Here is a 23304-nt window from a genome sequence, read left to right on the forward strand (position 1 = left end):
CATACAGACGAGGTGCATACTCTTTAAATGTATAGTTTGACAAGATAAATAACATAAGTAGTAGATCATTCCATTTTTTTAGGGACCAGTAAAAGACTCTTCATGGACTGGCATCTGAAAACCCTTGACCTGGGCATCTGTTTTAGGGGTTAGGGACCCCAGCCCCCATTTAAACTCTACTTGTGGTTGCACACCATGGTCTATGATTGTCAGACTGCCACTTTGATATAACACACAGTCAAAAACAAATGTTTAGAAAATATAGCATTAATTAACATGTCCATAATATTAATGAGTCTTTTTCAATTATTGTGTGTGCCAAGCACCCTTTGTTTCAAGCAAATGCAGCAAAGGTTAGAAAACATGGAAAGTTCTTGTTTACGTTCAAAGAAAGTTTTTTTAAAATTTTTTTAGTGAATTCTTTTTTGGGTATTTTACTTTAGTAAAATAAACATTGCGTGACATTACTCGTTCTGAACATACACATGTCACTTTTAATCTGTTTCGTTTAACATCATTGGTGACTGCAGTTGTTTTCCACATACGTCCTACTCAGACATCTGCAAAGGTTGCCTGTTTTACCTTAAAACAGAGTTTCTCAACCTTTAAGTATTTGCGTCCCAAGTTTTCATAACAGTTTTAATTGCGCCCCCCTAACATTTTTTTGAAAGGAGCCCACTAATATCAATTTGTTCTTTTTTAATTAATGATATATTATAAATGCATATTTTATTATACCTACTTAACTTTTATCAACATTTATCTAACTCTATATTTATTTTTCTAGTATCAGAATGTAGTTTAAGTTAATTTGTTTTGGTTTCAATAGATGTATTTTCCATATTTTCAATTCTTGTTTTCTTTTTTTCACATCTTTGCGCCCTCCTTTTTGTTACTTCGCGCCCCCCTAGGGGGGCCTGCCCCACAGTTTGAGAACCACTGCCTTAAAAAATGCTCACACATTAAAATAAAACCAAAGAAGGCTGTGAAAGGAAAATAATTTGCAGCTCAAAATATTCCATACTTACCTTTCTCTCCTGGCAAACCACGCTGTCCTTGCAAACCTGCAAAAATGATATGAAATTGTTTCAGCTGTTGAAGTACACAACACGTTGAAGTACTCGGTGCTGTACAAAATTCATCCCAAAAAGGCAGCCTCTGGTCCTGACAAGTATTTCAATTATTTATTCAATGTGAAGATTTTGGTAAGATTTTAGAAATAACTGAGTGGGCACTTCAGTGTATTGACATCTGTTCCAGAGTTGACTGGTTCTATTCAATAAGGGTGCGCACAAAAAGGCGAGCTTCAAAAGGGCGACCTCAATTGAGTGCGGCGAATAAAGGCGTGCGTAAATAAAGGCGAGCTTCAAAAGGGCGACCTCAATTGGGCGCAGCGAATAAAGGCACACGCAACAAAATTATTACAGAAAATTTATTAGATAAAGGCAATGATTGAACGTATAAAAAGGCGAAAGCAAGAATATTAAAACATTCGCTCAATTGAGGTCGCCCTTTTGAAACTCGCCTTTATTTATGCGTGCCTTTATTCGCGGCGCCCAATTGAGGTCGCCCTTTTGAAGCTCGCCTTTTTGTGCGCGCCCTTATTGAAGGATACCGAGTTGACTTACTGGCCTATAGTTACTCGGGTCTGCTTGATATAATAGGATAACATTTGTGTTTTTCCAGTCCTTAGGAATTTTCCTAACGTGCAGTGGCTTTCAAAAATATTTGTCAAAGATCAATATAAGTGGTCACTAACCTCTTTAAATACTTATAAATATTATCTGGTCATTGCGAGTAGTTAGGTCTTAGCTTATTTAGTCTACACAGCACTTCTCCCTCTACAATTTCCAAAGCACTAAGTATCTCCTTAGTAGTCCCTGTTAATGCTGAGAGGTTATTCACTCCCTCACACGTGAAAACTTCGGAAAAATGTCAGTTTAGAGCATTTGCCGTTTCACTGTCTATATATTTTAATTACCTCTTTGCTATTCCTGTTGCACGTCACCTCCTCCTTGCCTGTTCTTTTACTACTAAAATAAGAAAGAATCTCTTTGGGTCATCTTTTGCCTTATCTGGAATATTTTTCTCCAACTGCCTTTTAGCTTCCCTAATATTCTTGGTAACAGTGGCCTGGTGTTCTTGGTAACTCGTGCTCTTTTATGTTTTATGCACATATTTTTTAAGCTTCTTTTTCATGTCTTTATTGTTTTTCTCTATTAATTTCAAATTTTGAGATATTCCTATATTATCTGTGTAAACACTGTAATCTTGTACTTAGTATACAGCACTCGTACAGTAGGAATAAGCCGAACTGAATTGCATCCAGAGGGTCAAAACAACTGCCATCCTACTTTTTAAAATATCAATTGTGCTATTCTTAAAAACTTGAATTACCTGTAAGGCCAGCGTCTCCTTTGAACCCCTTCATTCCAGGCACACCTGTGCTTCCTTTTGTTCCTGGAGGACCTATTATATAGATAGAACCTGTATTATCATAACATAATGTTACCTGTAAAACAACAAAAATGTAACACTATCTATGTATCTACTCAGATTTTATATAATTTAATTCATTCTCAAAACCACGAATTCCAATTCAGGGTTGCTGTTAGCTAGGGTTGTGCTGGACGCAAGGCAGGACAGCCCTGAATGTTGCACCAGACCTTTGAAGGGAAAATAATGATATGAAAACTATGTTAAACAGTACAGACCATTTTTCAGTACATCTGACTAAATATTCTGCACAGTTTTTACTTAAATAGAAATAAAGCACATAATTTAGAATTGGACTCGAAGGGCTTGCTGTAATTCATTTTTTACTTGTTTATGTTACCTAACAAAGTAAATAAAATGGAGTATTTGTTACATAGTAGTAAGTTACTAATACAGGCACTGTACATAGTTCCTGTTCTAAAGTGTAACTGGAATGCATTTAACAATGAATTTACATTACTATTAAGGTATCACATTTTGTATTTTATATAATACATCATTCACAGGAGCACAGGTGTAGATTTAATCTATTAAAACATGGAAAAGATTTATGCAACTACAGTGAAATAGTGATTGTTTCTAATACTAATAACTCAAATAAAATATCATATTTATATATATATATATATATATATATATATATATATATATATATATATATATATATATATATATATATATATATTGTGGGAGATGGCCGGCTGTTCATCCCGGCCAATACCCCCAGGCCACTAGATGGAGCCCTCCCTGTAGCATGGGAGTGCCCCGAAGGCCAGCAGGGAATTATGAACAATGGAGTTTTTATTCCCAACCCTGCTGGGGCCCACCAGAGGACGCTACAGGGAGGCTCAAGGACTTATACGTGCCCTATAACCCGGAAGTATGTCATGATCACATGACCAGAAGGAACAACGTGCTTTTGAAGAAAAGGATTTTTTAATCTGACCCGGAAGTGATAAGGAATCATGGACTGTAGGATTGGAACCACTTCTGGGTCAGGGATTATAAAGGATTGTGGGAAACCCCAGACAAGTGAGCTGAACTGGGAGGAAGGATGGCTAAGTGTCTGGGAGTGAAGGAATTGTGATTATTGATTGTTTATTGATTATATGAGTAGTGTGCAGTGGAGGGTGCTTAGTGCACATTATTATTATAAAAATAAAAAGTCTTGGACTTTTACCTGGTGTTTGGCATGGTACCTGAGGGTTCAAGGGAGCACTAGCACCCCCTACTGTTACAATATATACCGCATATATTCACATATAAGTCGGGTCTTCAAAAGCAAACAATCGATTATAAAATCAGACCCCGACTTATACGCCCGTTCAAAAATATTACACTTAATTTTTTTTTATACATCTTCTTGCCTCCTCCAATCTCACATCAGTTTCTCAGACACATCGAATTTTGTTGCAGCAGTGCAGTTACCAATTTCTTTTGCCACTTCAATGACTTTTAATTTAAAACCAGCTTCATATTTTCTTCTGATCGAATGCTCCATCGTAGATAAGAGATGCTCTTACAATAAAGGTGTATGAGGGTGTGACATACAAAAAACACAGATCAGTGCAAACATTGCTTCGGAATATTTCGGGTCTTACCGTGTGGTCACATAGGCAAAGTACATAGAAAAAAAAGGCTGTGTGCTCCGTGGTTATTCTCTTAGGTGGGTGTTAGCATATCGTAATCTCTTGGACCAATAGTGTGAGTTTTCCACATTCGACTTATAAGACTGACGTTATAAAATACCGGAAATTATATGGTAAAATCAAGCACTGACTTATCTGTGGGAGAACTTAAACATGAGTATAAACGGTATATATATATATATAGTATATTGTATATATATATATATGTATAATATATACAGTATATATATATACTAGCTGATTACCCAGTGGGTGGCACGGTGGCGCAGTGGGTAGCGCTGCTGCCTCGCAGTTGGGAGATCTGGGGACCTGGGTTCACTTCCCGGGTCCTCCCTGAGTGGAGTTTGCATGTTCTCCCCGTGTCTGCGTGGGTTTCCTCCGGGCGCTCCGGTTTCCTCCCACAGTCCAAAGACATGCAAGTTAGGTGGATTGGCGATTCTCAATTGGCCCTACTGTGTGCTTGGTGTGTGGGTGTGTTTGTGTGTGTCCTGCGGTGGGTTGGCACCCTGCCCGGGATTGGTTCCCTGCCTTGTGCCCTGTGTTGGCTGGGATTGGCTCCAGCAGACCCCCGTGACCCTGTGTTCGGATTCAGCGGGTTGGAAAATGGATGGATGGATGGATGATTACCCAGTGGCTTTGCTCACTGAGTGCAAAAAATAAAATGTAGTCTATAAGTTTTTAAACAGTAAAACATTAACATTTAAGAAGTAAAGATACATTGAGCACTACTGGAGTGGTTTCGGGTAAACTACATTTTAAAGGCACTATAACACAACAGGTAAGTGGTATGAACAGCAGCTAAAATGTATTTGGATCATTTCTCGGTAGTAGATCCCTTGTGAAAGGCGCTACACGACTGCTGTGATCGTCCAAATTTCTGCCTGACAACCTTGCACTACGTGCCTGTGATTTAAGAGAAAAATAATTCTGATAAATGTGGACGCTGCCCTTCCGTGTTTAACGGGCAAAAGGTCCAAACAATTCCCAAGTCCAACACTTTACATCTTCTTAGATGTAAACTCTCCATCTTCTTAAAATAATTGATCACAAAAGCAACCTTGAATGTTGCGGGGTTTTAGTGACCTGAACTCACCTTAAGGGACAGTAAGTAGTCGTGCAGGGCAATTTACAAACAGAGTCCTGCTTTGATGGCACCGATCACACTCATTCGCAAATACTTCCACTCTCCCAGGAGCCGACGGGGCACTTGAGGTGTCACAAACAGTGCGAGAAGAGAAGGATGCTGCCCGAAACTGTGAAGCTCTCGACCCAGCGGAGCAGCCCGACATTCCATGCCTCCCAGCATCCACTTTGTTCTCGCGCACATTGTTTACAGCTCGGCGCAGTTAAAAAATAGAAAGACGCAAAGCTGTTTACCTCATCTCTTCTACTATCAATTACTGCCAACTAAAAAAATGTTACAATGTGGCAGTTTCCGTGACAGTCACGTGGACAAATAAATAAAACTTCTCTGTCAGAACGCGCGGACGACTCAGCGCTGTAGTCCAGAGAGGAGGGCTGGGAGCGGGTGGCGCACTTCTATGGGATAGAGCGGCGTGTTTGTGTTTACTTCTTTTCAATATCAGTAAAATTACTCTCACACAAATAATAACAATTCGTAAAGACGATATAAAAATGGCATCCACAAATGAAGTGATTAGTTTCTGTATTATAATATGTTCTGTGGTCATACGTAATTTCCGTTTCATACGTAATTTCCATATCGCATGGTCATACGTAATTTCCATATCGCATGGTCATACGTAATTTCCGTTTCAAACGCGAAAAGAATTTTATATATATAGACTAGCGACTTGGTGCGTGCTACGCTGCGCGTTGGATGACTACAGTTGAAGGACTCCCTGTTTAAACGCGCCTGGCAGTCGTGAACTGGGTCCTTCATCGCACCGCATTTGATTTTTGCCTGGGAAAGAAAATTTCAAAACAAAACCCATGATTCACGAAGTGTGGGACGCAGACTAATCAGAATCGTATACATTGTGTAAATGGTTGTAAGGAAGAGGAGTGGAGACGCGTCGTTGCGGTTATGTCTGTGAGTGGTGAGTGTCAGTTTGTTGCGAGCGAGAACGGTGAGAGCGTTCACTCAGAGTTTCTTGGGAGACCGTATGTTTCTGTATATTACGGTTGTTTTGCAATCGTAAGGACCTGTCGTCGGGTGTCTCATTGGCACGCTTTTGCATCTTTCTTTAGCGATCACGGCGTAATCTGTCTTATCTCTCTGTAGAGGTTTCAGTTGCCTTTCGTTGTGCGGCAGAGACGCGTCGTTGAGCTAATCTGTGTGAATGCTGAGTGTCCGTTTCTTGCGAGTGACTGGATGTGTCCTCTCTCGCAGGAGCAGGTTCAGTTGCCTTTCGTTTCGGCATTGTTCGATAAGGTCTCCTCCGTACAGACTCAGACACGGGGCTCGAAATACTGAAGTGCACATGTAGCAAAGTGTAAATGTTATTTATAATTTTTTTTTTTTTTTGTTATGAACTTCCCCAAAAGAGTTGATCCCTGTAAATAGTTAATAGTATATCAACAATATAATCTGTTGTAGTACGGGCGTTAATTAGCGTCACACCTCATAACCTGCATACACCACGTTTTTGGCTCTAACGCCAGAAGCGCGGTGGACGCTGTAAGGGTAGGTTGTGGTTTCTGTTTCTTTTGTGATTTTTTTATTTCATTTACTTTGTGTTAATAATTTATAATCAATTTCATTTATTATTTAATAGGCAGAGGGGAGAAGACGTTAATGTGACGCTCTGTCTATTTTCTTTACTTTTGTTTTGAAAAGGTATGCTATATATATATATATATATATATATATATATATATATATATATATATATATATATATATATATAGATATATATATATACAGTAATCCCTCCTCCATCGCGGGGGTTGCGTTCCAGAGCCACCCGCGAAATTAGAAAATCCGCGAAGTAGAAACCATATGTTTATATGGTTATTTTTATATTGTCATGCTTGGGTCACAGATTTGCGCAGAAACACAGGAGGTTGTAGAGAGACAGGAACGTTATTCAAACACTGCAAACAAACATTTGTCTCTTTTTCAAAAGTTTAAACTGTGCTCCATGACAAGACAGAGATGACAGTTCCGTCTCACAATTAAAAGAATGCAAACATATCTTCCTCTTCAACAGAGTTTGTTTTTCAAACAAAAATCAATACATGCCCTTCGAGCTTTTAAGTATGCGAAGCACCGGGCAGCATGTCGTTTCAGGAAGCAGCTGCACAAAAGATAGCAGCGTGAAGATAATCTTTCAGCATTTTTAGACGAGCGTCCGTATCGTCTAGGTGTGCGAACAGACCCCTGCTCAATCCCCCTACGTCAGGATCAGAGAAAGTCAGCGCAAGAGAGAGAGAGAAAAGTAAGCCGGGTAGCTTCTCAGCCATCTGCCAATAGCGTCTCTTGTATGAAATCAACTGGGCAAACCAACTGAGGAAGCATGTACCAGAAATTAAAAGACCCATTGTCCGCAGAAATCCGCGAACCAGCAAAAAATCCGCGATATATATTTCAATATGCTTACATATAAAATCCACGATGGAGTGAAGCCGCGAAAGGCGAAGCGCGATATAGCGAGGGATTACTGTATATTCTTTAATTTTCACTTGTTGAGAATATATAATTAGGATTTTTTTTGTATAAAGTCTATGTGTATTGTAAATAGTTCTCTTTGGAAAATTGGATTCATTTTTTTTTTGTAAATAGTTTTTATATGTAATGTGTTTGTATAAATAAAAATGAGAGAAGTGCGGTGGACGCTGTAGGGGCAGAGGGGAGAAGACGTTAATGTGACTCTCTGTCTATTTCTTTACTTTTCTTTTGAAAAGATTTTCGGGAACAGGAAAAATAAAAGCAAAGGGGAAAGAACGGAGGGGGGTAAGCAGGAATTCTGAGAGGGGAAGGACTGGGGCTTTTCTACGGGGCGGCTATACAGCCAAAAGGAACCCGGACCCGGACACGGACACCGCGCTGGGCTTTTATTATATAGATGCATTAAATATATACACATATGTATATGTTTAGATTGTTAAATCTTTTTACCTTGAGGACCTTGGACACCCAGAGTTCCTGGACTGCCTGTATCACCCTTTGGACCGGCTTCACCTGAGAATTAAACATTTTTAGGTTTACACACTGCATATACACACAGAAAGTGTGCTCCATGTCATGTGGTAAGCTTTATATAAGTTTACATTACAATGAAAGAAGTTAAACAAGATTAATAATAATAATAATAATATTAAAACTACTTCTATTGTATGTAATGCACTAAGCTCCCCTATAGGAACATTTTCAGCTTTACATGAAAAGCTCAGGGCACACTCAAGGGCAGGATAGTCCGTAATGAGATAAGCTACATGTGGTCAGACTTGTGGGATTTTTATTCATAGGCTCCTGTAATTTAACACAATTTTCACCGTAATGCTTCATCTTGGATATTCTCAGAAAATGTTTGCCTTCATTTTCCCAGCCAACAGTTCTGGATGGCATGGCAGGCCATTATACATCAAAGTCAAAGAAGAAGGATTGCCACTTATCTCAACATGCACATCTCAACAAACCTAACAATTGATGTTAGGATGTAAAAACAGTGTTTGCATATGGGTGGAAGTTGTGAATATTTGACGATCTCCTCATTTATTTGCATACATTTCTTGGTTTCTCTCATTCTTGCATTCTGCATTATAGAGTACGTCTGAAATGTCAATGAGCCACAGCATTAACCAGCACCTCAATGGCTCTGTATTCAGGCTTATCTCTCTTCATTCTTTGTGTTTGGCTTGATGCTCAGCAGATGTCTCTGCTAGTGTTCTTTTCACACCATTACAGTTTGTGCCACTGTATATTGCCATCATACCGATGACGTTGTTGTAAGGACAAGAGCACAAGTGGATATGCATAGGCATTTGTCTAACTTTGACTTTGTCACAGGTTCACTCTGGAACCCTTACCTGACACCCAGCAGATGGTGATGCTCATGTCTTTTCAACCATGTCACCTTGTTGAACAGTTCGCCATAAGAAATTTGAGAATCCTGATTACTTTGCCAACGTTGACACTATCCTTTTTTTGCTTCATCAGTTCATATCACGATATAAATGTTCAATTAAGACCAAGATCAAGCTGGTAGCCCCAATGGTTTGTGGGTAATTGCATATCAGATGAACAAATCCTTAGCACTTTATGTACAGTATTTAGATCTATATTGGAATATCAATGAGGCAAGTGAGTGATTAAAACCGCACGTTTTAACCGTGCCTCTCATCTCATTTTCAACCTTGCGAGTGTCCTTTCCCTGTAAAGGTTGATAAATCTTTAGTTATCTGAAAGTCCTACACACTTGTGTACCATCTAAACCACAGTGCGGCTCATCTTTTAAATATGTAAATCCCTGTTCTTTGACTCTCATTATTGATTATCAATATATCAGTGGTTTACCTTTCGTGCCAGGGGCTCCTGCAATTCCCTTGGGTCCCATAGGCCCTGGAAGACCTGAAAATAAATTGATTACCGTTAATGTATAAAGCCATCTGAATAGGTACAGGTTTTAAAAGCTGTTCCAAAATACCTTGTTTGACAGTGATATTCTTTATCATCGTCTGCAAGTCCGTGTGACTCCTCCTGACATATTCGAGGTGAACATAGTACGGGGTTGTTTCATTGAGGTGGATTCCTTCACTGTATAAAGCTTGAGCTGAGGCTGAATTCATATCATGTATCACATTGTGTAGCTGGTAAACTGTGAACACAAGTGGGTGACGTTACATCATCTATTAAGTCACAAATCACAGTCTCTACCTTTCCTCCATTATTGAAAGCAATTATTAAAGTTCTTGATTGTGGAAATCGGGGCCAATTCTGGCAATGGCAGCCGAAAACCGGGAAGCAGCACTGGAGTAGGTGTCACTTGATCATAGGGCACACTCACACCAGGTGTCACACAGATGGTGACCAGGCCAGGATTTAGGGGCTGTGAGGCCAGAATTCAAACAGACCTATGGCATCTTTACATTGAAACTGATTAGCATCCTCCTGCCATCCACCCACCTCAACGTCTGGCAGATCACCACACCTTTACATCCACACCGGACAGTTTCTATACAGCTTAAGAATATTAGGACTCAATCTCTGATCTGGAAGTTGAACCTCATGTCAATTTTGATTTTGTTAGGAAAAATTGCATTTTAAAGTTTGAAAAAGGAAAGTGCAATCTTTAGCTCTTTATTAAAGTGTGGCTCATATCTCTATTGTGTCAAAGTTTTTCATTTTATAAATTTAAAAGCTTTATCCGAAACGCTTTGGAGGGAGAAATTGCCAGATGTAGGGGAAGTCATGCAGTCGTGAACAGACTTGGTCAAATCTCCAAAACCACAAACTGCAAACCACAGTGGAGGATCTTACATGGTATCACGGCAGCAGATTCTCTAAAACATCAAATTCAGAGTTGTTTTGAGGATGTATGTGTTTTCTATGGGAAAAAAGCGACCGTTGTTCGTGTATTTCTGCTTTGTACAAGATTGGAAAGTTTGTTTCTTTCTTTTCATGAATTGTGCAAAAAAAAGGAATGTTACTTTTGACAATCAAAACTTAAATGTATTGTTGCACATTTCAGAAAATATAAACGTAAACTTCAGCTTTTAAATTTTTTACTTGGTGAAGGAAAGTTAGAGATTTTAAAAAGTTGAAATAATAACCAGACTGGTGCACCAGCAGATGATGTGATTCTGATTTTTAGAGTGAAAGTCGCCTCACAAATAAAGTTAGAATTTATTTATTGTAAAGTAGTATGCAAAATGGAACAATTTAGAAATATGTAGGGAGTGAGGGAGGTGCTGTGCTCCGTTGTTGACGGACAACTAAAAACTAATTTATGACCAAGAAAAATGTTTTAAGTGCATAATGGAATTTAAAGGAGGTTTGTAGTAATGGAGGTTTTAATGCTAAAATATTTGTATAAGCCTGTTAAATTAAAATGTGTAATACTTAGTATGGTGAGAGTAGGCACTTTAAAGCTTATTATATTATATCAACTATTTCTTCAGAGCAGGAGGAGATGTTCAGTTTGGGAAAACAGTTTTAAGTTATTATGTTATATTAAAAATGGTTTGTTTAAAAAACGTGTACTAAGTTGGACAGGATGTGTAATGTTAGGGAAGGAGTTTAAAGTTTTCTTCTTTTTCTAATATCTGACATGCTGATCTCAAATTCTGCATGGAGAAAACGGAGTTGTGAATTTAGTAAATTGAATTGTTGCTTTTTTCAGACGATAAAAAGTTATTGAATCTTTATTGCCCTGTTTTTCATTAACTGTATGTGTATTTGATTTTTTGGAAAAAAAATTATCTATCTATCTATCTATCTATCTATCTATCTATCTATCTATCTATCTATCTATCTATCTATCTATCTATCTATCTATCTATCTATCTATCTATCATATAGTGCCTTTCATATCTATCTATCTATCTATCTATCTATCTATCTATCTATCTATCTATCTATCTATCTATCTATCTATCTATCTATCTATCTATCTATCTATCTATCTATCTATCTATCTGTTATATAGTGCCTTTCATATCTATCTATCTATCTATCTATCTATCTATCTATCTATCTATCTATCTATCTATCTATCTATCTATCTATCTATCTGTTATATAGTGCCTTTCATATCTATCTATCTATCTATCTATCTATCTATCTATCTATCTATCTATCTATCTATCTATCTATCTATCTATCTATCTATCATATAGTGCCTTTCATATCTATCTATCTATCTATCTATCTATCTATCTATCTATCTATCTATCTATCTATCTATCTATCTATCTATCTGTTATATAGTGCCTTTCATATCTATCTATCTATCTATCTATCTATCTATCTATCTATCTATCTATCTATCTATCTATCTATCTATCTATCTATCTATCTATCTATCTATCTATCTATCTGTTATATAGTGCCTTTCATATCTATCTATCTATCTATCTATCTATCTATCTATCTATCTATCTATCTATCTATCTATCTATCTATCTATCTATCTATCTATCTATCTGTTATATAGTGCCTTTCACATCTATCTATCTATCTATCTATCTATCTATCTATCTATCTATCTATCTATCTATCTATCTATCTATCTATCTATCTATCTATCTATCTATCACATTGGGAATTTTCGTATATTATATATATTATATAGTGCCTTTCATTGCTATCTATCTATCTATCTATCTATCTATCTATCTATCTATCTATCTATCTATCTATCTATCTATCTATCTATCTATCTATCTGTTATATAGTGCCTTTCACATCTATCTATCTATCTATCTATCTATCTATCTATCTATCTATCTATCTATCTATCTATCTATCTATCTATCTATCTATCTATCTATCTATCTATCTGTTATATAGTGCCTTTCACATCTATCTATCTATCTATCTATCTATCTATCTATCTATCTATCTATCTATCTATCTATCTATCTATCTATCTATCTATCTATCTATCTATCTATCTATCTATCTGTTATATAGTGCCTTTCACATCTATCTATCTATCTATCTATCTATCTATCTATCTATCTATCTATCTATCTATCTATCTATCTATCTATCTATCTATCTATCTATCTATCTATCTATCACATTGGGAATTTTCGTATATTATATATATTATATAGTGCCTTTCATTGCTATCTATCTATCTATCTATCTATCTATCTATCTATCTATCTATCTATCTATCTATCTATCTATCTATCTATCTATCTATCTATCTATCTGTTATATAGTGCCTTTCACATCTATCTATCTATCTATCTATGTATCTATCTATCTATCTATCTATCTATCTATCTATCTATCTATCTATCTGTTATATAGTGCCTTTCACATCTATCTATCTATCTATCTATCTATCTATCTATCTATCTATCTATCTATCTATCTATCTATCTATCTGTTATATAGTGCCTTTCACATCTATCTATCTATCTATCTATCTATCTATCTATCTATCTATCTATCTATCTATCTATCTATCTATCTATCTATCTATCTATCTGTTATATAGTGCCTTTCACATCTATCTATCTATCTATCTATCTATCTATCTATCTATCTATCTATCTATCTATCTATCTATCTATCTATCTATCTATCTGTTATATAGTGCCTTTCACATCTATCTATCTATCTATCTATCTATCTATCTATCTATCTATCTATCTATCTATCTATCTATCTATCTGTTATATAGTGCCTTTCACATCTATCTATCTATCTATCTATCTATCTATCTATCTATCTATCTATCTATCTATCTATCTATCTATCTATCTATCTATCTATCTATCTATCTATCTGTTATATAGTGCCTTTCACATCTATCTATCTATCTATCTATCTATCTATCTATCTATCTATCTATCTATCTATCTATCTATCTATCTATCTGTTATATAGTGCCTTTCACATCTATCTATCTATCTATCTATCTATCTATCTATCTATCTATCTATCTATCTATCTATCTATCTATCTATCTATCTGTTATATAGTGCCTTTCACATCTATCTATCTATCTATCTATCTATCTATCTATCTATCTATCTATCTATCTATCTATCTATCTATCTATCTATCTATCTGTTATATAGTGCCTTTCACATCTATCTATCTATCTATCTATCTATCTATCTATCTATCTATCTATCTATCTATCTATCTATCTATCTATCTATCTATCTATCTATCTATCTATCTATCTGTTATATAGTGCCTTTCACATCTATCTATCTATCTATCTATCTATCTATCTATCTATCTATCTATCTATCTATCTATCTATCTATCTATCTATCTATCTATCTATCTATCTATCTATCTGTTATAAAGTGCCTTTCACATCTATCTATCTATCTATCTATCTATCTATCTATCTATCTATCTATCTATCTATCTATCTATCTATCTATCTATCTATCTATCTATCTATCTATCTGTTATATAGTGCCTTTCACATCTATCTATCTATCTATCTATCTATCTATCTATCTATCTATCTATCTATCTATCTATCTATCTATCTATCTATCTATCTATCTATCTATTTGTTATATAGTGCCTTTCACATCTATCTATCTATCTATCTATCTATCTATCTATCTATCTATCTATCTATCTATCTATCTATCTATCTATCTATCTATCTATCTATCTATTAAAAACTATTTTTCTATTAGTGTCCTGCTAATTATTCAAGATGGTGGCACAGTCACTACTGCCTCATAGCTCCAGCTCATCAAATGCTGGCTTGTTGACGGATTGCAAGGCCTCTGCTTGTTCTCTGTGTAGTTTGACACATTTGGTTCATTAACCCTTTCGGCGCCAGTGAGTGTGTGAGTACACGTGTGTGTCTGCAGTAGATGTCCACCCTCCCCACTTTCAGTTCCTTCCTTATGTTTCATGCTCAACTTTGCCCCAATTCCCATTCTCTGTCTTGATGGCATATTCGACTGAACAGAGCATGCAGACAATTGAATAAGGTAATGTTTCTAATCTGGCAATAAATGCAAAAGAAAATATTCACTTCTAAGAAGCTGTTGTTTGAGTATGCATTGAATCTACTGGTAAATATTTAATTTTAAACGGATTTGCAGTCTGAGAGCAAAATTTCTTTATTTACATTTCATGATTCTAGGAATATATTTTAAATCAGAGAGCATACCTTTAAAAGCCAAAAAAACATTTCCTATTGTGAGCAGGACAAGGTAAATGATGATTATATATTGGCACATTTGTCTTGGTTTACTTTCCTTTTTGTTTTCTCCTAAAATGAAAAACAGTACAATATTGTAAGCATACTTAGGTAGTCTGCAAACGTGTCCAAAATGAGTTGTTTTTAACATTTGTTACAATCAGATACAAATACATGCCTTAAATTATTTTAAACTCTTTGAGATTACACTTTCATAATATTGCTTAAAGAGTAGCTTTGCTCACTAACCATACATTTTCTTTTAAATCACACTTGACACAAATAATAATAATAATAATAATAATAATAATAATTGGCATTTCAAGCCTAGTTATTGAGGACACCAAAGATGAAGAGATATCAAATACTGAGGGGGCAACCAAACCAATTCCACAAGACCTGTTAAATCTTCAAAACTGAGCAAAGAATTGCAGTTCAACACAGACGTGCTGCCAAAAGGACTGAAAATCTGTAGAAATAAAACAATAAGGTGTCGGTTTGTCTGTCTGTTTATTTGCCAGTCACACAAAACGTTTGGACAGTCTGTCTTGTACTTTTCCATGTGTTTTCATTGGTCCAACTTAAAATATAGTGTAGGCTGGATGGCATAATGGGCAGAGGATTGTAATGGGAGGAGGCAATACAAAAGTCAGTGCTGACATATGGACTACAATTCCCATCAGGGAGCAGGAGTGTGCTGGGGCTGATGGGTGGATGCCTTTATAAGCTTTGTAGTGGCCAAAGTGCAATCTCTTCTAAGACCACAGGTACAGTGTTTTCTTCTCAACTAATCTAGATAATAATTTGGATGATAGCTTTTGTCTATGGGTGTGTCATTTTGTCTCATCATGGGATTTGTTTAGCCATGTTGAATTTCCAAACGACAGTTGTTGCCCCTTTTTACTTTCTCATATACGACGTATATGGAAATTATTGTAATCGTCCAAAAATTAGATATCGAGATTTTGATTAATCTCGACATTTTAGACCTCCCTGACTTTCTCGGATATGAAGTATAGGGAAATTATTGGAATTCTTTTAAAATTCCATTTCGAGTTTTTGATGAATCTCGACGTTTTAGACCTCCCTGAGTCCAAAAATAACATTTTTGGAATTATGTCTGTATGTTTGTCTCTGTGTACGTGTGTGTGTGTTAGTGTGTGTGTAAACATTATAACTTGAGTACGCTTTCACTTCGGTCAACCAAATTTTGCATGCAAGTATTAGTTACAAAATGTAGATTTCTATCGACTTTTGAGCTATTTCCACAAACCGGAAGTGATAATTTACCTTTTATTCATGCAGCTGCAGAGTCCAATTTATTCAGCTTTACTTTTATAATAACTGTTTAATATATTATTAATTTTATTTGATTTGCTTTGTTGTTGATGGCTCCTTAATGTTCATAATATAAAAATATAATCATTGTTTTGCGGCTTACTCCTCAAATATCCATCCCTATATCTGAATATATGAGAAAGTCGAGGGGAGACCACTCCCGATTTTTTTTTAGATCCACTTTTTGAAAATTATACGGATCCAAATGGGGTGCACAGTGGTGTGCACATTACTTTCCTTCAAACCCCCAAAAACTTTTAAAGCTCCAAAGCACCCCTTTTTAGTGAGTTTTCCAAGTTGTAAAGCTGCCTGTAAAACAAAGTTGAAAGTGAAACTTTTCTTGAAAGTGTAGGCAACGAGAAACTCATCTGTTTCACTCACAACTGCCTAGCATTTTGTGATATTAGCAGGTTTAGAAAATGGATGCTGGGCTATTACTTAGAATCTGGTAGGAGTAGAATGAATGAAAATGGCGTTAGTAACTTTTACTGTTTCTTGATGGTAGACATTTATCAAGTGCATTTTACGCTGGTGCACTTCTAATTTTTGGCTTAGATAGATAGATAGATAGATAGATAGATAGATAGATGAGGAACGATCTCCTCAGTCTGTCAGTGGAGCAGGACGGTGACAGCAGTCTGTCACTGAAGCTGCTCCTCTATCTGGAGATGATCCTGTTTAGTGGATGCAGTGGATTCTCCATGATTGACAGGAGCCTGCTCAGCGCCCATCGCTCTGCCACAGATGTCAAACTTGTACAATAGAGCCTGCCTTTCTCACCAGTTTGTCCAGGCGTGAGGCATCTCTCTTCTTTATGCTGCCTCCCCAGCACACCACCGCATAGAAGAGGGTGCTCGCCACAACTGTCTGGTGGAACATCTGCAGCATCTTATTGCAGATGTTGAAGGATGCCAGCCTTCTAAGGAAGTATAGTCGGATCTGTCCTTTCTTACACAGAGCATCAGTATTGGCAGTCCAGTCCAATTTACTATCCAGCTGCACTCCCAGGTATTTACAGGTCTGCACCCTCTGCAGACCTCTGATAATCACAGGGTCCATGAGGGGTCTGGGCCTCCTAAAATTCACCACCAGCTCCTTGGTTTTGCTGGTGTTCAGGTGTAGGTGGTTTGAGTTGCACCATTTAACAAAGTCCTTGATGAGGTTCCTATACTACTCCTCCTGCCCTCTCCTGATACAGCCCACGATAGCAGTGTCGTCAGCGAACTTCTGCACTTGGCAGGACTCTGAGTTGTATTGGAAGTCCGATGTATATAGGTTGAGCAGAACTGGAGAAAGTACAGTCCCCTGCGGCGCTCCTATGTTGCTGACCACAATGTCAGACCTGCAGTTCTCGAGACGCACATACTGAGGTCTGTCTGTAAGATAGTCCACGATCCATGCCACCAGGTATGAATCTACTCCCATCTCTGTCAGCTTGTCCCTAAGGAGCAGAGGTTGGATTGTGTTGAAGGCACTAGAGAAGTCCAGAAACAACAGCATCACTGCTTCTGTCCAAGTGGGAGAGGGATCGGTGTAGCATGTAGATGATGGCATCCTCCGCTCCCACCTTCTCCTGGTATGAGAACTGCAGAGGGTCGAGGGCGTGGCGGACCTGTGGCCTCAGGTGGTGAAGCACATGTGACGTCAGAGCGATAGGCCGGAAGTCGTTCAGTTCACTAGGACGTGATACCTTTGGGACTGGGGTGATACAAGATGTTTTCCAAAGCCTCGGGACTCTCCCCTGTAATAGAGGGCTCAGGTTGAAGATGCGCTGTAGAGGACTCCCCAGCTCCAGTGCATAGACCTTCAGCAGTCGTGGCGATACTCCATTTGGACCCGCTGCTTTGCAGACACAAAGTCTCTTCAGCTCTCTGCTTACCTGGGCTGCTGTAATTGTGGGTTGGGGTAAATTCTCACCTATGCTGGTATCAGCAGAAGGATGGGTGGAGGGTGCAGTACTCCGAGGTGAGAGTGGGTTAGGGTGGTCAAACCTGTTAAAAAATTTGTTCATCTGGTTTGCTCTTTCCACGTCTCTCTTGATGGTGGCACCTCGCTTCGAGCTGCAGCCAGTGATGATCTTCATCCCATCCCACACTTCCTTCATGCTGTTATTATGCAACTTCTGCTCCAGCTTTCTCCTGTACTGCTCCTTCGCCGCCCTGAGCTGGACTCGGAGTTCCTTCTGCACACGCTTGAGCTCATGCTGATCACCGCCTTTAAAAGCCCTTTTGTTCTGGTTCAAAAGGCCCTTGATGTCACTTGTAATCAGTGGCTTGTTGTTAGCATAGCAGCGTACTGTTCTTACTGGAACTACAATGCCCATACAGAAGCTGATGTAGTCAGTAGTGCAGTCAACAACCTCCTCAATGTTCTCACTATGTGAGCCTTGCAGGATATCCCAGTCCGTAGTTCCCGTCTCTCAGAGCCTGCTCTGCCACAGGGGACCACTTCCTGAATGAGTGTGTTATTGTAGGTAGCTCCCTCACTCTTGGTTTGTAGTGAGGCTGAAGCAGAACCAGGTTATGATCTGCTTTCCCAAGTGCAGGCAGCGGGGTGGCGCTGTATGCGTCTTTAACGTTTGCATACAGTAGGTCAATAGTCTTATTTCCCCGGGTGTTACAGTCCACATACTGGGAGAAGGCAGGTAATGTTTTGTCCAGCGTTATATGGTTAAAGTCTCCAGCGATCAGCACAAGTGCCTCGGGGTGCTGCATTTGCAGTTTAGCAACAGTGGAGTAGATGATGTCACTCGCTATCTCCACGTCCGCCCGAGAAGGGATGTAAACAATAACAACAATGACGTGTCCACACTCTCTGGGCAAGTAATAGGAGTGCAAACTTACGGCCAACAGTTCGATGTCCCTGCAGCAAGTGGAGACTTTGACTTTAACATGTCCAGAGTTGCACCATCTTGTATTGACATAGAGAGCGAGTCCTTTGTGCTTCCCGCAGGTACTTGCATCTCTGTCCGCTCTAACTGTGCTAAACTCGGGTAGCTCCACGTTAGCATCTGGGATGTTAGTTGTTAGCCACGTTTCACTAAAATGCAACAAACTGCATTCTCTGCAGGTCTTGACATTTTTCACCAGCGCAGCCAGTTCGTTGATTTTATTTGGTAGCGAGTTCACATTTCTAAGGATCACAGAAGGCACTGAAGGCTTGTAGCGCCACTTTCTCGCTAAACGCTTGGCTTTTATCTTAGCACCAGCTCTGCTGCCATGATACAGCCTTCTTACCTCATCGGGTAAATAGGGAACCACACCGGTGCGGGCATTTGTTCTCAGTGCTTGAAGTTAACTACTTGAATAGATGAGTCTCGGTGTGTAAAAATCCATGTCCAAGTAGTAAAAAGTGTCCAGGGAACGAGTCCATATAATAGAAAGTGGTAGGAGTGAACAGTGAAATAGAGAAAAAGGTAGAAAAATAAAGTCATACACGGAGCTGCTGGAATGGCTGCCACTCACGACGGCGCCTGAGTCATCATTGAAGGCAATACAGCATTGTGAATTGTAGCAATTTTAAATCTATGTCGAGTGAATCTACTTTGAATCATCCTTCTAACATTGTCGAATACCTTGCCTGGTGGTCTCTCCTGTAATAATGTGAAGAAGGGCAGTGATGTCTGTGAACCCCAGTCCCTTCACCAATGAGTTGCCCTACTGTAGATACTTTCCTTGGCCCATGGATTCAATTATTTAACAAGTCATCCAGTTTATTAATGTGGAATGAAACATCAATATGTTAAACAGCGCTAAACTGGGAAACGCTAAGTAGCATTCCTGCTTTCGACCCAGTCAGAAGTTACTCAAAATTGCAAAATTTATAGAGACATAAAGTAGACGATGAACGGGTCAGAAAGTGATGGCGAAAGGGTCAACATTGAAAAAGGCAGAAATAGTTGCTTTTTCAGCTTGACCCGTGTCACGCACACATGCCAGAGGGCCACCTAGCAAGCTTGCCTAAGGTATGTGGTACCACCCCGGAATGAGAGGGGGCGCTGTCGCTCACGGTCTTGTTTCCTTTTTTCTTCACAGAGGCAAGAAACCGCCCCTTGAGGGCAACTGAGCTTGGGAAGCCCTGCCCCTTCCGGTTAGGATGATATAAAGGTGGCGTCTCATTTGGGTGACAGGAACTCCACTAAAGCCTGATCTATCCAGAAAAATCAAAAGAGGGCGATAAGATGATTTTGTTTGATAGTGCCATCATGTGCCTGTTACGTTTGTTTTTTTGTTGTTGTTTTGAAGCAGAATTAAACAGAGTTTGCCTTGATAACATCCCAACTCTATTGGCACTCGCGTTGCCTTCTCATTCTCCCACACTACACTCATTATACAAATATATCCAGGCAAAGCTGGGCTTTTCAGCTACTTTAACAATATATAAATTCATTCATCGTTTTTTGTTGCCTTTTACTTTCTGTATTTCTGGATTTTGTGAAGGTCAGCCTCTGTGAGGTAAGTATGATTTCATTTGGTTGAGTCTGAACCATAACCAGTTTCTGCTAGGACGTGTAACTACTTAGTTGTTAAATGTTGATGAGGCATCCTCACTGACAAGGCGATCATCTACACTACGTCTCTATCCATTTGTCTGCTCTCATCAGTTAAGAATTTGTTCTTTTTGCGTAGGATTCCACATTTCAAGTAACTCCTTGCTGGTTTGGAAGAAAGAGTACTACTTCTTAGTATTTCCTCCTTTAGTGCTGTTTCACAAAGTGATAATTCCATATTAATAAACTGGATGACGTGTTAAATAACTTAATTAAAAGACAAATAAAATATTACTGTATATTGCACAAACTGTTCAGTGGATTAATTCAGTATTCAGATCCCTTCACTTACTTCACAATTTATTGAAATTATTTTTGGATGGATAGATTTGTGGGTCACCAAAATGTACAGTATACATTAACAGCTGGTACGGAGTAGCACAAACTGATCTTCATGTTGCAATGTTTCCTAAGTTCTTGTTAAAACCAACGATGGGTTATAGGATGCAATCACTGGTTCAAGAGTGGGTTGCAGTAGGTCACCTAAGTCAGTGTTTCTATACCACTGGGTCACAACCCGCCTTGCCACCTGCTGGTCGCTGGTTGATTGCTGGTTTGCCATCTGCACGTTGCTGTCATTGGTTTTTGAATGGGTTCCGGTGGGTTGCAATGTTCCGGTGGGTTGCAATGTGGGTGTGATCAGGAGCAATATGTTTCCCTGTTTCTATGTGAACTCGTTCCACCAAGAGGGAGGTTTGCAGTTGTTGCTGGAGGGATGTCAATGAAAGTAAAAAGGCAGAACTGGGGTGTGAAACCATAAAGCTTGAGAAACACTGGATTAAGGAAGGATTGGCTAATAAAAATTAGCTGATCAGAAAAAACTTTAAAGGGCCCACCAGGAGTCTGAAAACATATATGATTATTATCATTTATTATTATTATTATTATTATTATTATTATTATTATTATTATTAATAGTAATAATGTATCACTGTGGATGGTTTTGAAAACTAATACTTTACTCTTTTCCTATGGCTTTCTGGTGTGATTATGAGTTGCCTCAACTCATTCTGCTGCGCAGTAACTGTATGTTTGTATTTATATATATATATATATATATATATATATATATATATATATATATATATATATATATATATATATATATATATATATATATATATATATATATATACACTGTATATAGTGTATATATATATATATATATATATATATATATATATATATATATATATATATATATATATTAGGTTCGCTTCCCGGGTCCTCCATGCGTGGAGTTTGCATGTTCTCCCCGTGTCTGCGTGGGTTTCCTCCGGGTGCTCCGGTTTCCTCCCACAGTCCAAAGACATGCAGGTTAGGTGGATTGGCGATTCTAGATTGGCCCTAATGTGTGCTTGGTGTGTTTGTGTGTGTCCTGCGGTGGGTTGGCACCCTGCCCAGGATTGGTTCCTGCCTTGTGCCCTGTGTTGCCTGGGATTGGCTACAGCAGACCCCCGTGACCCTGTGTTTGGATTCAGCGTGTTGGAAAATGGATGGATGGATGAATATATATATATATATATATATATATATATATATATATATATATATATGTATATATATATATAATAATAATAATAATACATTTTATTTATACAAGGCGCCTTTCAGGGAACTCAAGGACACCGAACAACAATAAATAAATAAATAAATAAAAGACACAATTATAAAAAACTTAAAACATCAGAAAATCTAGAAATTAAAACCAAACAAAACCATTATAATCAGAAGGAAAAAGAAAAAGCCATTTTCTTTTTTACATATATATATATATATATATATATATATATATATATATATATATATATATATATATATGTAGTTATATATAGCTGATCACAGAAACCCTCCAAGAGTCTGAAAACATATGAGACCCTGTGAAATATTATTATTATTATTATTGATAATGATGTATTACTGTGGTAGGTTTTGAAAATTTCTTGAAAATTAATACATTACTCTTTTTCTATGGCTTTCTGGTGTGATTATGAGTTGCCTCAACTCTTTCTGCTCTAAATTGGTACATTAACTGTATGTGTATATATATATATATATAGTATATATAGTTATATATAGCTGATCAAAAAAACCCTCTAAGAGTCTGAAAATGTATGAGACCCTGTAAAATTATTATTATTATTATTATTGTTTATGGTTTTGAAAATTTCTTGAACATTAATACTTTACTCCATTCCCATTCCCTCAGTCTGACACAAATTGGCACATTAATATACACTATATATTTATATATATATATATATATATATATATATATATATATATATTCACACATATATTTATCCATCCATTATCCAACCTGCTATATCGTAGGGTCACGGGAGTCTGCTGGAGCCAATCCCAGCCAACACAGGGCACAAGGCAGGAAACAAACCCCCGGGCAGGGCGCCAAGCCACCGCAGCACATACATTTATATAAATATAAAAAAAT

At 37.7% G+C, this 23304-nt stretch overlaps 1 protein-coding gene across 4 annotated transcripts in view; it reads right to left on the reverse strand.

Moving 5' to 3' along the window:
• The window catches only part of marco (macrophage receptor with collagenous structure), an 89640-nt gene that overhangs the window by 65367 nt on the left and 969 nt on the right, over positions 1–23304 (reverse strand). For 3 of the 4 annotated variants that reach the window (XM_051930755.1, XM_051930756.1, XM_051930753.1), the window contains exons 2-7: positions 14936–15037; positions 9755–9925; positions 9625–9678; positions 8227–8289; positions 2398–2469; positions 1029–1064 (exon numbers count right to left, since the gene is read on the reverse strand). In XM_051930755.1, coding sequence (XP_051786715.1) covers positions 1029–1064; positions 2398–2469; positions 8227–8289; positions 9625–9678; positions 9755–9925; positions 14936–15037 — 498 coding nt within the window. The remainder of the gene's footprint in view (positions 1–1028; positions 1065–2397; positions 2470–8226; positions 8290–9624; positions 9679–9754; positions 9926–14935; positions 15038–23304) is intronic. The other variant, XM_051930754.1, reaches the window with a different exon arrangement.

The sequence above is a fragment of the Erpetoichthys calabaricus genome, chromosome 8 (genome assembly GCF_900747795.2).
Source record: "Erpetoichthys calabaricus chromosome 8, fErpCal1.3, whole genome shotgun sequence".
NCBI lineage: Eukaryota > Metazoa > Chordata > Cladistia > Polypteriformes > Polypteridae > Erpetoichthys > Erpetoichthys calabaricus.